Source organism: Sceloporus occidentalis, unplaced genomic scaffold (assembly GCF_023333645.1).
Source record: "Sceloporus occidentalis isolate IW3139 unplaced genomic scaffold, rSceOcc1.0.p SCAF_2, whole genome shotgun sequence".
NCBI lineage: Eukaryota > Metazoa > Chordata > Lepidosauria > Squamata > Phrynosomatidae > Sceloporus > Sceloporus occidentalis.
Window position 1 is genome coordinate 264,651,606 of NW_028316982.1, and position 14,567 is coordinate 264,666,172.

The following is a 14,567-nucleotide window of genomic DNA, read 5'->3' on the forward strand; positions in this document are numbered from 1 at the left end:
CTTGGAACAAGATGGGTGACGCCTGATGGACATGGAATGTAGATGAGAGCAGTGGTGACTGCTAGCTTCCACATCAGTAGGGGTGGTGAATAATCCATTGTAGGTTTCAGTCCAATTTATATAGGAGTTATCCAATACAAACAGTAGATATAAATGTGGATTTTCAGGCCATATTCTAGTAGAATTTATTCCAGACAATTTCACCAGCAGCTGTGGCTGGCATTTCTGAAGATGCCCGCCACTGCTGCTGGCGGAACATCAGGAATAAGCTCTACTAGAACATGGCCTCACAGCCTGAAAAACCCACAAAAAACTATGGATGCCAGGCATGAAAGCCTTTGACTTCATAGTAGATATAAACCTATTTGAGGAATCCAGAACTTTGGACAGATCCTTCAAACTGTGGAAGAAAAGCAAACTGTGGTGTTGTTTCATCTATATCTACAATGTGGCCAGAGGAGGGTGACTAAAATGGTGAAAGGTCTATAACCATGCCCTATGAGGAGCGACTTAGTGAGCTGGGTAAGTTTAGCTAGGAGAAAAGAAGGTCAAGAGGTGATATGATAGCCCTGTTTAAACATTTGAAGGGATGTCATATTGAGGAGGGAGCAAGCTTGTTTTCTGCTGCTCCAGAGAACAGGACCTGGAACAATGGATGCAAACTACAGGAAAAGAGATTCCTAACAGTAAGAGCTGTTCAACAGTAAAATACACTCCTTTGGAGTGCGGTGGAGTCTCTTTCTTTGCAGGTTTTTAAACAGAAGTTGAATGGCCATCTGTCGGGAGTGCTTTGATTTGGATTTCCTACATGGCAGGGGGTTGAATGTAATGGCTCTTGAGGTCTCTTCCAACTCTATGATTCTATGATTCTATTCTAGGATTTTTCAAAAGACCCAAGGCTACAACAGAATCACTGTTCCACCCACCAGTTACCACTGGGTTGTAAAGCAAATATTGCACAACCCATCATGCAGTATCTTTTATTACACATTTGGGAAGATTCCTTGGGTTTGTCTAAACTCTAAAAGGCCCACCATTTTCTGCAACTATTTCACAGTCCAAGTCCTTATCACATTTCAAACTTTTGCTTAGAAACACACTAGCACTTTCTGTTCCTTTTCCCTGCAAGCCCTCCAGTTTATGACTGAACCATTTCCATTTTCCCACAAGAGACATCTTGGGTTTGCTATAAGTGCAAAGGTCACTCAGGGTAATGTCCTCTATTTCCTGCACCCATTTCAAGGCCTTAGTCCTTAAGGTATTTCGAGCCTTTTCCCATGTATAAATAAATACATAAAAATAAAGAGAAGAAATAAAGAATATAAGCTTTTGCCTTTCTTTTCTTCTTTTTATACACTTCTATTGCTTGAGAGAGTCTCTGGGGTGTAGAGGTTGAGTGTTGGATGAGGAGATCAGGGTTTGAATCCTCGCATGGCCATGGAAACCCACTGGGTGACCTTGTGCAAATCACACTCTCTCAGTCTCAGAGTTCAATGGCAAAACTCTGAAAAAATCCTGCCAGAAAAATCTTTTGGTAGGTTCACTTTAGGGTTGCCATAAGCTGGAAATGACTTAAAGGCACACAAGGAAGATCTAAAAAGTGATTGAACCATAGCACTATAATTGTATAGTGTGAATGTGAATGAATCTCTGCTCAGCCACATCACCATGGGCAAGTCACATTCTCTCAGTCTTAAAGGAAGGTAATGGCAAACCTCCTCCGAATAAGTTTTGCCAAGAACATTCAAGGATACATTGCCATAAGTTCGTGTTGACTTGAAGGCAGATCACATATATAGTTTTTTGTGGGTGGCCATGTTGTAGAAGAGTTTATTCCTGATGTTTTGCCAGCATCTCTGAAGATGCCAGCCACAGATTCAGGTGAAACATCAGGAATAAACTCTTCTAGAACATGGCTACATAACCTGAAAACCCCACAAAGAATAACGGATGCCGGTCATGAAAGCCTTCGACTTCACATTAAACAACACATATACTTTCCAACAGCCTCATTTAGTAGAGACAGTCTCAATTAATCCTCCATCATCCCAGCATTTCAGGTGCTTTTAAAATGTCCCAATTTCTCTCTCCTCCCCCTACTCTCCCCCTTTCTCTTACTTCAACTGTGGCCAAATGAGTCCATTATTATTATTATTATTATTATTATTATTAACCTTTATTTATAAAGTGCTGTAAATTTACACAGTGCTGTGATGAGTTTCCACTCAGTTAACTCAACAGGTATTGAAGAGAAGCAAGGTCAGAATCTTGTCCTCAGGGGAAAAAAGGGGCTCAATAAGCTCAAGCAAAAGCAAACTGCTGCAGCCTCTCCTAGCTTGTGTATTGTTCTTCAATCATAACTTTTGCCTTCTTGAAGATGAAGAGCATTCCAGAGCTTTTTGTGGTCCATGCAGTCAAAAGCTTTGCTATAATCTTTAAAGCACATACTGATGTGCAAGATATGTGGCAAACTCCCTCTGAAGAAATCTTGCTGAGAAAAACCCTTCTTATGGTCACCAAAGCCTTTGACTGCGTAGATTGCAAAAAGGTATGGAACACCCTTAAAGACATGGGAGCACTGCTACATTTGATAGTACTGATGAGGAATCTGTACTTTAGGGCAAGAGGCCACTGTAAGAACAGAATACGGAGAAAAAAGAATGGTTCCCAATTGGCAAAGGGGTCAGAGAAGGCTGTGTCCTTTCGCCCCATTTGTTCAACTTATATGTAGAAAATATGCAAAGAGCAGGTCTGGACTCAGAAGGAATGAAGATAGGAGGAAAGAACATCAACAATCTAAGATCTGCAGATGACACCATAATACTAGCAGAAAATATCATAGGCTTGAAACAATTACTAAGGAAGGTAAAGGAAGAAAGTGCAAAGGCAGGGTTCCTGCTGAACATAAACAAACAAACAAGCAAAAATAATGACTATGGAGGAACTATACAAATTCAATCTGCACAATGAGGAAATTAAAATAGTTAAAGGGTTCTCATAGCTTGGATCAAAAATTGATCAGAATGGAGACTGCAGTCATGGAAAGGAGAAGACTAGGAATGGGAAGGGCAGATATGAAAGAACTAGACAAGACCCAAAGGAGTAAAGATAGGCAACTGAGCACTAACGTCAGAATCGTCCAGTCCATTGCATTCCCCATCACCTTGTAAGGATGCGAGTGCTGGACAGTAAAGAAAGTGAATAAAAAGAAAATCAACTCTTTTGAGCTGTGGTGTTGGAGAAGAGTGCAGAGCATACCCTGGACAACAAAAACAAATGGGTCCTTGAACAGATCAAGCCTGAACTGTCCGTGGAAGCCAAGGTGATGAAACTGGGTCTGTTTTACTTTGGCCACATCATGACTCAAAAATGACTCCTTAGAAAGGACACTGATGCTAGGAGAAGTAGAAGGTATCAGAAAGAAAGGAAGACGGATAGACTCAGTCAGGGAGGATCTGAGCCTGTAGGACCTGATGTCTCATCCACAGGGTTGCCATGAGTCCAGGCTGACTCAAGGAGAGTTAACAACAACAATCAGAAGAACATTCAGAAGAAGATGAAGAATGGGGAATCATAGAATTGGAAGAGACCCCAAGGACCATCCAGTCCAACCTCCTGCCATGCAGGAACTCACAATCAAAGTATACCTGACAGATGGCCATCCAGCCTCTGTTTAAAGACCTCCAAGGAAGGAGACTCCACCCGCTCTGAGGGACTGTCAGGAAGTTCGTCCTAATGTTGAGCTGGAATCTCTTTTCCTGTAGTTGAATCCATTGTTCCCTGTTCCAGTCTCTGGAGGAGCCAGAAAACAAGATTGCTCCATCCTCAGTGTGACACCCTTCAAATACTTAAACAGGGCTATCATATCACTCCAGGCTTCTCCAGGGAGGGCAGCTATGAAAGAACTAGAGAAGATCCTGAAGAAGATATACAATTGAGTATGAAAGTCAGAATTGTACAAGCCATTGTATTCCCCATCCCCATGTATGGATGTGAAAGCTGGACCGTGAAGGAAGTGGACAGGAAGAGTGTCAACTCCTCTGAGATGAGGTGCTGGAGAAGAGTGCTGAGGATGCCATGGACAGCCAGAAAGACGAACAAATGGGCCCTAGAGCAGATCAAGCTAGAAATGTCCCTGGAAGCCAAGCCGATCAAACTGTCATAATTTGGCCACATCATGAGAAGAGAGGAATCATTAGGAAAACCAATGATGCTAGGAAAGGGGGAGGGAGGTAGAAAGAGAGGAAGGCCGCATGCTAGATGGGTGGGTTACTATTAATATTAAAGAGGCCATGTTAATATTAATATTATTGAGGCCATAGGTTACAGGACTTAAGCAGAGCAGTGGAGGACAGGGAGCCTTGGAGAGGTCTCATCCATAGGGTCGCCATGGGTTGAGATTGACTTGAAGGTATCATCATCATCATCATCAACAACAACAACGGTCATCATAAGCCCTAAAGGACATGAAAGCAGCTCCACAAGGAAGACGTGGAGGAAAGAAAAGAAAAGAGAGAGGAGAAGCCTCCCAAACCCAGCCACCCAGAAGGGCCAAGAAAGAGTTAACAGGGCTTCCCAAAGAGGCGCCCTCTCCTCCTCTCCGCCTCCTCCTCCTCCTCTTCTTTGGATTGGCACTAAAGGCAAAGGGAGGCGGCCGGAGGAAGGGAAGAAAGTAGGCAGGAAAGAAGGAGAGAAGGCAGGCGGACGAGGAGGAAGGACAGCCAGCTGGTGGCGCCTCCTTCTCTCCGTCTCTTCTCTGGTTGGCATTGGGGGCCCAGTGGGCAGAGCCAAGGGCAGGAAAGAGAAAGGAAGGAAGGAAGGAAGGAAGGAAGGGAGAGAGAGAGAGAGAGAGAGAGAAAGGAGGGAAGGGGTTCTTCCTAGAGAAATAAAGGAAGGAAGAAAAAAGTGAAAGGAAGGAAGGAAGGAAGAGACATAAATGAAGGAAGGAGGGAAGAAAGAGAGAAAAGGAATTTCTTCCTAGAGAAATAAAGCAAGGAAGACAGAATGAGAAAGGAAGGAAGGGAGGAAGGAAGGAATAACTGAATAGAGAAATAAATATATAAATATAGAGAAATAAAGAAAAGAGGGAAGGGAGGAAGGGAGAGGGAGAGAGATAAGAACCAAGGAAGGAAGAGAAAGGAAGGGATTTCTTCCTAGAGATAGAAAGAAAGAGAAATAAAGGAAGGAAGGAAGGAAGGAAGAAAAGAAAGGAGGGAAGGAAGGAAGGAAGGGACTCCTTCTTAAAGAAAGAAGGCCGGAGGGTTGGGGAGGATGCTCCTGGGGGCGGGTGCTTGCCCCTTGCCTGCCCGCCAAGCCTAGCCCAGGGCCCGAGGGGGAGCCCGGGGGGAGAAGCCAGGAGGGCTCCGCCGAGGCGATGGCGGTGCAAGCGGCGAGCCTGCCCCTTCCTGCTGCTGCCGCCCCTCCGTTCCTGCCCTTGGCCTTCCCTGCGGCGGCGGGGGACTTCGGGGAGCCCGGCGGGGGAGCCCTTCTCCTGTCAGGGGGAGCCCCCGGCAGCAGCGAAGGGCCCGACCTGCGAGAGGCCGCCCGGGAGCTGCTCAGCTTCATGGACTCGGCCTCCAGCAACATCAAGCTGGCCCTGGACAAGCCTGGCAAGTCCAAGCGGAAGGTCAACCACCGCAAGTACCTCCAGAAGCAGATCAAGCGCTGCAACGGCATGATGGGGGCTGCAGCCGCAGCTGGAGGAGCTGGACTTGGAGCTGGAGGTGGAACTGGAGGAGGAGGAGTTGGAGTTGGAGGTGGTAGAGTTGGAACTGGAGCTGGAGGTAGAGGTGGAATTGAAGGTGGAACTGGAGTTGGAAGTGGAGGAGGAGGCAGTGGAGTTGGAGTTGGAGGAGGACCAGGACAAGGTGCCACCACCCCAACAGCCCTGCCTTCCCCCCAGGAAGCCTCCCCAAACCCAACCTCCAATATCCAGCACAGCCACAGCATCACAAGTCATCCGCACCCACAGCTGAATCCTCAGAAAAGGACTTCCACAGCATTGGGGAATGCCTCAATGTCACCATCAAGTGGCGGCGCTGTATACTGCAAGCCGCCACCACCGTCGAGGCGCGAGGCCACCTCCACAGCCACCCTTGTCCAGAGCAAGAGTTTGGCAGCACTTTTTGACTCCTTGTGGCCGTCGGGGGTCCAAGCCGCTTCAGCCACCTCCATCCTGGTCCACCAGGAAGGCAGATCGGGTTCCTCGGCGGCACCTGGGGGCAAGAAAGTGCCCCTTCGGCACCGTAATTTGCCCCCGTCCTTCTTCACTGAGCCAGCCCCAAGTCACGTCGGGGTTTCGGGGGCAAGGCCGGGCCAAGGTTTGAAGGAGCAAGGAGGGACCCCTGGACCTGAGGATCTGTTCGATCTCCTGGCCACCCCTGAGTATGGAAGCCTTCTCCCAGAGCAGCCGTCGGAGCAGACGGGGTTCCCCACCAGCCGCCTCCAAGCGTCAGATCTGGGCTTGGAAGTGCCTAGTTTGTACGAATCTCTCCCGCTGCCTCATTTGCTCTACTCCGCTGAAGCTCCCTTGCGCCCCCTGCAAGCTCTTTATGCCCCTGCAACGGCCGCCCTGTCGGACCCAGGACCATCATCATTGTCGGAGGGCACCTCGGTTGCTGCAACTCATCTTCCCTCCACAGCTTTCGCTCCTTTCTTTACCGACTGCTCGCTCCCGCCACCTCCGGCAGTCATGCCCTACGATTACGGCCCATCAGGGTACAACAGGAACACCTTATTCCAGTCCTTAGTTTAGAGGCTGGGAATCGGTGACACTGACTCAGACGATTGCATGGCTGGCAGTTCGAAACCCAAGCGCTGCATGACGGAGTGAGCTTCTATCACTAGCCCCAGCTTCCGCCAATCTAACAGTTCAAAATCATGTAAAAGTGCAAGTAGGTAACTAGGTACCACTTCAGTGGGAAGATAACAGCAGCATCCCATGTGCCACGGCATTAGTCATGCTGGCCACATGACCACGGAGTCATCTTTGACAACACTGGCTTCCTCTGCTTTGTAACAGAGATGACCACTATTTGCTACAGTTGGTCACAACTTGACAACCTTGTCAAAGGGGAAACCTTTACTTTTACCTATTAGTTTTAGTAAACCTATTAGTTTACAGGCCCTCATCCCTGAGACGAGGGGGAAAGGAAGATGGGATTTGGAAAGACAAGAAGGGATGGGATGTGTTGTTGCTGGGTTTTTTTGTGTGTGGTTAGTATTGGGGAGACCCCCCCCCCAAATTCAAGGGGGAAACCCTTTTTTTGAGGGGAGGGATAGCACTGTGTTATTGATGGACCTTGACAGTGGCATCACAAGAGATGTACAGACCACACCGGATGTCACCCCAAAGGGTGTGTGTGTCACCCACTAGGGTGGTACACCCAGCGCGGCTGCTGGGTGAGTGAGAGAGTGTGTCGTATCCCTTTCTTACCTGCCCAGCAGCCATGGCAGTCCCTTCTGTTTGGGCTTTGGCTTGGTTGCAACCACGCCAGAGCTCAAATGGATCTCCAGGGCTGAATCTACCTGCCCCCTCACTGCCCCTCTCTGCATCAGGTGACACCAACCCTTGGTATGCCACTGGACCTTGAGGATGGGGACAGGGTAAGCCATCTATGCAGAGGTGGCCCTGATAATGGGAAGGTGAATTGCTCCAACTTTTAGTACAAACATTAAAAAGGGTAAGGTTGAGCCCTTATATATTCCCAGCCCCCCAATATATTCAGCATTTGGCACAACTCCCCTAAAGTTTGGGCTAAAACCCAGACTGGCTTCTGCTCCCCCACTCCAGATGTTGGAGCGACCAAACTTCTCTGTAGGATTGTGTTAAAATGGACAGCCACCTTTACTCTTTGGAAATACATTGCTCATTTGCCAATAACCATAGGAATTGTTTGGGCATCTCTGTGTGCATCACAGATCACGGGTGGGGGAGAACGTGTGCGCTGCTAGGATTGCGGTTCCCACCAGCCCCAGAGGAACAATGGCTACTTCAGGCTCTCAAAATATCTAAAGGGCCAAATACTCATCCATCATTCTAACAGGGGCCTGGATTCTATGGGACACTTCTGATTGAATCAGTGTTAAATGTGAAGTCAAGCTGTAGATTAATCCAATTGATTCAGTGGGTCCAATTGGGGGAGGTAGCTATGAGGGGATGTATCTATGAGGGCAAAATGAGGATATTGCCCTCTCCAAGTATGAATTCTGTCCCCCCTGAAATTTTCCTTCAATCCTCAAATTTCTAACCGTGAAGACATTGAGACACTGAAAATTGTTCCCACCAGAACACTTTGGTTTACTGTATTTGCATTTCTTTCATCAGCCTTTACATCATTTCTGACTCTTGGCAGCCCTAAGGTGACCTTGTCACGGATTTTCTTGGCAAGTTTTGTTCAGAGGGGGTTTGCTTTTGCTTTCCTTTGTGGCTGAGAGAGTGTGCCTTGGCCAAGGTCACCCAGTGGGTTTCCATGGCTGTGTGGGGATTTGAACCCTGGTCTCCCAGAGTCGTAGGATGCATCTACACTGTAGAAATAATATAGTTTGACACCACCTACAGAATCCTGGGATTTGTTTTTTTCTTAGACACCAGCTCTCTTTGGCAGAGAAGGCTAAAGACCTTGTAAAGCTAACAATCCATAGGATTGTGTCAAATTGCATTATCTTAAAAGGGTGTTGAACTGCATTATCTTTCCAGTGCAGATGTACTCCTATTCCAGCACTCAAACCATTACATCACATGGGGTCTCTTTTCTCTGGATGCCTAAACGCTATTCCTAAAAGCTTTGTACTTTGGCTGGAAACTAACTAGCAATCTCCTAGAACGCATTTTGGGATAATTATTTATTCTCCCCATTTTTCTAAGCCTTTGGGGAGCTCTTGGGACCATAAAAAGGCTTCATGGGGGGCTGCAACCTAAACATGTAAGACCAGAGAAGGTGAAAACTTGCCCTCCAGATGCTGTAGGACTGCAGCTTCCAGCATTCTACTGTCTGTAGTGGCTGGGGATGATGGGAATTGCAGCACAACAACTTATGAAGGGTTTCACTTTGCCCACCTCTGTTGGCAGTTGGGTGATGTGTGATTCATTTATTCAGTTTAGTGCCGTGTTGGATTCTTTCTTTTTAAATCAACTGATGCTTGGTTTTCTTGGAAAGACGAGTCTGTTAAAATGGTTTGTTGTTGTTGTGTGCCTTCGAGTAGTTTCCAAAAAATAGCAACCCTATCATGGGGTTTTCTTGGCAAGATTTGTTCAGAGGAGGTTTGCTATTGCCTTCCCCTGAGGCTGAGAGCATGTGACTTGGCCAAGGTCAGCCAGTGGGTTTCATGGCCAAGCAGAAAATCAAACCCTGATCTCCAGAGCTGTAGTTCAACACCAAAACTACTACACCATGCTGACTCTGAGTCTGAGAAATCCTGAAATGAAAGGTCCATTGTTCCTGCTTTTCTCCTCTTTAATCCAGTGTCCCATAGATAAAAAGGTTCCCTAAGCAGAATGACTGGCAAAGGGCTTATATAGAACTTGAAATGCCTTTTGAAATCAGCTGCAAGATTTGGTGTATGCCCACTTTCATGGAAGGAAGCCTTGGACCAAGCGGGCCTTAGTTTTGCAGAAATCTATGGCAGGTGCCACACTGCAGGATCAATGCAGTTCGACACCGCTTTAACTGTCATGGCTCCATCCTGTGCAATCCTAGGATTTGTAGTAGGTTGTGGCAACAGAGCTCTCTCAGAGGAGTGGCTAAATATTTCACAAAACTACAAATCCTACATTCCCATAGCATTGAGCCATAACAGTTAAAGTAGTGTCAAATTGCATTAATTCTGCAGTGTAGACTGCTGTAGCTCAGTGGTAGAGCACATGCTTCATATGCAAAAGATCTCAATTTCTATCACCGACATTTTTAACTAGGGATAGGTGCCTGAAAGGCTAGAGAGCTGCTGCCAGTCAGGGCTGGAGACCCTCTTATCTCCAGGTATGAATGCCTATAATATTCTCTGCCTGACTTGCTTTCTACCTGGCTGTAAGGAAAAAAAATGTATGCCCTTATATGCTTTTGCATGTGAAAAACATATTTTGTGACATGTCTATAGGGTGATTATGAGGCCAGCCTGCATTAGGGCAGTAAATCCATCCTCTGTTTCATGGTGCATCTGCACTGTAGAAATAATGTAATTTGACACCACTTTCACTGCTATGGCTCCATTTTATAGAATCCTGGGATTTGTAATTTTCTGGGGCACTAGCATTCTTTGGTAGAGAAGGATAAAGAGCTCGTAAAACTACAAAACCCAGGATCCCATAGGATGGAACTGCAGCACTTAAAGTGATGTCAAACTGCATTATTTCTACAGTGTCGATGCACCCTTAGTCTAAGCTAAAAATAAGCTATCGAAGGGCCTAAACAGACTGGCATAAAATGCCAGCATTGAGGTGGAGTGGGGTCATGGCAACCGCACTCTGTGCACCCCAACTTTGCTCTGATGCCGGCATCATGTTGCCCGCCCAACCGGTGTCATGGCACTTCTTTGGCACAGCATTTAGATGCACTATGCTGCCACTTTGGGGCTGTCTGTTTTGTCCCTAAGTCATTCTGGGACCTGACCACATTCTATATGGAAGTTGTTTTCATGTTGTGTAGATTAGGTTTTTCTGGATGTGTGCTACAACCTGCAAGACAGAGGCATCCCTATAAATGAATAGCAATTACTTGTCAGCCAGCTGTTGCCCTTTCCTTCTCCCAGTGTGTGCATAGGTGGATATCTTCCCATCACACTTTGTGCACATTTCTGGTCTACATGTGATGCTCATAGGTAATACTTTTCCTATATCCAGAAGGGCTGTAAATCTCCATTCACCTTTTGTATATCCACATGGCACAATTGTAGCAGTTTGGTACCACTTTAATTGCCATTCTAGCATCCCATGGAGGTGTGGGATTTGTAGTTTGGCGAGATGCTTGGAATTTTCTGCCATAGAGCCCTAAGGAACTCACCCAATATAAAGTAACCAAGGTAATCTGAGAATAGTGAGATTAAGGTATCTTCATCAAAGTATCCACGGAATTATATTTCAGGTGAGTAGCCTTGAGGTCTCTAAAAGAGAAATCTTAGTTCCTCACTGAACTGCAAATCCCAGGATTCCAGAGGATGGAGTCATGACAGTCAAAGTGACATCACACTGGTATAGTTGTGCAATGTGGATATATCCCTGGTTACCTGTGATAAGTTAAGGAAGACCCCCAGGCAACTAGATAAGTATGTTCCCTTTTGTTCATCTTGTAGTCACAGATACCGCGAGAGATCAGATAGGCAAGTCAGCATTTTTTGAACAGTGGAAAGCTTTGTGGATTTGGCGAATTGATCCATCAATTCCGATTGCACACTGCTTTATCTGTAAGTGGGAATGAGGCCCAGGTCTTCTGGGAGGCCAGTGCAACTCTGACAGTTGTCCTTTACATAGAGAAAACTGGCAGTTATCCATTGCTGGTTTACACAGAAAAAACCACACACCAGAAAGAAAGATTTAGATAAGAGGCAGGGCTTCTTTGGCAGGTCTAGGGCCCAGTTTTCTGCTGTACAGAAAATTTTGGAGACCTCACTGACTAAGCAAAAATAAAGCAAAAACTGAAAATAGCTGAAAATTCACTTCTGGGTTTGAAAAAAGAAATTAAAATATTGCAGGGAAGTGGTGCAACCCATTTGAGAGATCAGCCACTACTTCTGCAAGTCTTCAGGAAGACCAATTCATCTCTTTTTGCTAGAAATAGTTATGGGAAAGAGCTCATAAGTACAGCTCATAAAGTTATAGGAATGAGCCAGCGTGGCATAGTGGTTTGAGTGTTGAACTGTGACTCTGGAGGCCAGAGTTCAAATCCTGCTTAGCCATAGAAACCCACTGGGTGATCCTGGGCATGGGCAAGTCATGCTCTCTCTACCTCAGAGAGGTAATGGCAAACTCCCTCTGAAAGAACTTTCCAAGAAAACCCCATCCTAAATTAGAAATGACTTGAAGGCAAACAACAACAAAGGGGTTATACTTTGCCTGCACCTGGGTAAGACTAATCTCTTCCCTGAAGTGTTGGATTATTAAACCGAGTTTCTTCCTGGAGGAGCATTCAGATAAATGAACTCCCTCTCTCTACAGTTGGAAGTGTTACAGCCCACGATTTTGCCACCTCATTCTGCATAGCATAGGGGTTGACAGTTATATGACAGTCTGGTGTAGACCCTATAGAATGTGGATTGTGGTTCCCAAAGACCCTTTGGTAGTATACCATGATAGTGTTGTGATTCCACTTGAACTTTTATAGAAACATTCCATGGAGTCCTGGGATTTACGGTTTAGGAAGAGGGCATTTATCTGTCATGACTCCATGCTATGGAATCTTGGGATTTGTAGTTTGAGGAGGAACCAGCACTCTTTGGCAGAGAAGGCTAAAGACCTCATAAAACTACAAATTCCAGGATTCCATAGGATGGAGCACCAGCACTTAAAGTGGTGTCAAACTGCATTATTTCTGTGGTGTAGATGCAACTTTTGGGTGCTTCTGGGGAAAAAAAAGGAGATCAGAAAATGTCAGGGGCCCAATCCAGCTCTTGTTGTTGTTATTGTGGTGGTGGTGAGTCTTCAAGTTATGGCAACCCTAAAGTGACCCTATCATGGGGTTTTCTTGGCAATATTTGTTCAGTGGGGTGGACTTTTTTGGCAATGCCATCCTCCCAGGCTGAGAGAGTGTGACTTGCCCAAGGTCACCCAATCAGTTTCCATGGCTGAACTGGGATTTGAACCGTAGTCTCCCAGTGTCCTAGTCGAATGCCAAACCATTAAACCCTGTACTCCAGCTGTACTCATGTACACCTAGCCTTTTGTAATGACAATTGTCCTAGATACAGGCTATATCACTAAATACAGGAAGTATTTTTTAAAACCTCCCAAATAAGGGTTGCATTAAAAATATGTACAGTGTTAAAATATGGTTTCAGGGGAGGTTGCTGCATGTGTCCATCCATCTGGTAGAATGCTAATGCAAATTCTCACTTGTGTCCACATTGGTTGCTGATGCCTACTTATGTGCATGGGTCTCTCTTTGGAGGGACAGAGTATAATTCATTCATTCTTCATGGAATTTTCTTAGAGATGAATAAGAATTTTGTGTGTGTGCATGCGAAATTACTGAAACCTAACAGTTTTCCACAGTGTTGAGTGCAAGGTTACATCTGACAACCATAGGCTGAAATAAAAAGACAACTCCTTCCTAAGTTATGATCTCAGCTTCCAGCCTCCTTCATCCAGGTTACATAGCTGTGCATTGTAAAACAGAGACATATTTAATTCTTTGGGGCATTATTTTTACAGACTGTGATAATTTCATGGTCATATATTCTTTAGGCCTCAGTTTGTGTTGAACTATAAGCCTGTGCAATTGATAGATATATCTGATGTTAGTCTATTTTGACGGGAGCTGTTCTTCTGAAACAGCCATGACTAATTCTATGTGACATTGTTTTTATACCCTACCAGAGCTTTCAATGAAATTCTCTGCGCTTGTGTATGGTGGGTGCCAGCCAGGATATTCATTAGGGTTTGCAAAAGAATGCTAAGTTATTCTAATACCAAGAAAAGCAAATTGACTGATCTGTATTTTTTTTTTTTTTAAACTAAATCTTGGGCCTTGAGAGTCATGAAAGCTCTTGTAGAGTAAAAATCTAAACTTACTTAACAGGATTTAGGAACAGCCCTAAACACACTTGGGAGAGGGCATAATATTTATAGAACACAGCGGGACTTACTCCAGAGTAAACCTCTTTGGACTTGGTACTGTTAACAGTCGATCAGAGGGAACCGCAATGATCAATACTGAAATGTGTGAATGCAACTGATCAGCAAAACAGAACAAAGGAAACTGGACCAGCTCCATTGGGGCGATTTGCATGCACTCTGATGGACTTTTGTTGTGAACGTGGCACAGCAGTGAAAGCAACGCCATTGAGTCATCTTGAGTACAAAATGCAATTTGATAATTAAGTTATGTTAATTAAACGCTTATGAAAAGTTGCACAACCGTACAGTGTCCTGTATTTTAACAACTGGTGACCTAGGATCATCTTGGGAGAGTGTGTTCCCTCTTTTCAGAGTATTTCTGTACAGCTATAGCTTGGTACAAGTGAAATTTGAGTGTTCTTCTAACTATGGTTAAGAATAATAGAAACATAGAGTCTTTGAAGGTACTACAAGAGTCATCTACTCCAACACCCTACCAAACAGGAATACATAAAATAATTTGTTTGTTGTTGTGTTCCTTCATGTTGTTTCTGATTTATGATGACCCTAACATGACTCTATCATGGAGTTTTCTTGGCAAGTTTCTTCAAAGGGGGTTTGCTATTGCCATCCTCCAAGCCTGAGAGAGTATGACTTGCCCAAGGTCACCTGGTGGATTTACATGGCTGAGCAGGGATTTGAACCCTGGTCTCCAGAGTCGTAGTCCAACACTCAAAACACTACTGAAGCACTTTTGAAAGATGATGGTTGAACCTCTATTTAAAAAACTCCAAACAAGGAG

General features: G+C 45.3%; 1 protein-coding gene across 1 annotated transcript; it reads left to right on the forward strand.

Annotated features, from left to right (window-relative positions):
- The first annotated feature begins 4,703 nt into the window (after positions 1–4,703).
- On the forward strand, positions 4,704–14,051 carry FAM181B (family with sequence similarity 181 member B). Its single transcript, XM_089512940.1, has one exon. The coding sequence runs from the start codon at positions 5,375–5,377 to the stop codon at positions 6,752–6,754; it is 1,380 nt and encodes a 459-aa protein (XP_089369066.1). The 5' UTR covers positions 4,704–5,374; the 3' UTR covers positions 6,755–14,051.
- The last annotated feature ends 516 nt before the right edge of the window (positions 14,052–14,567 follow it).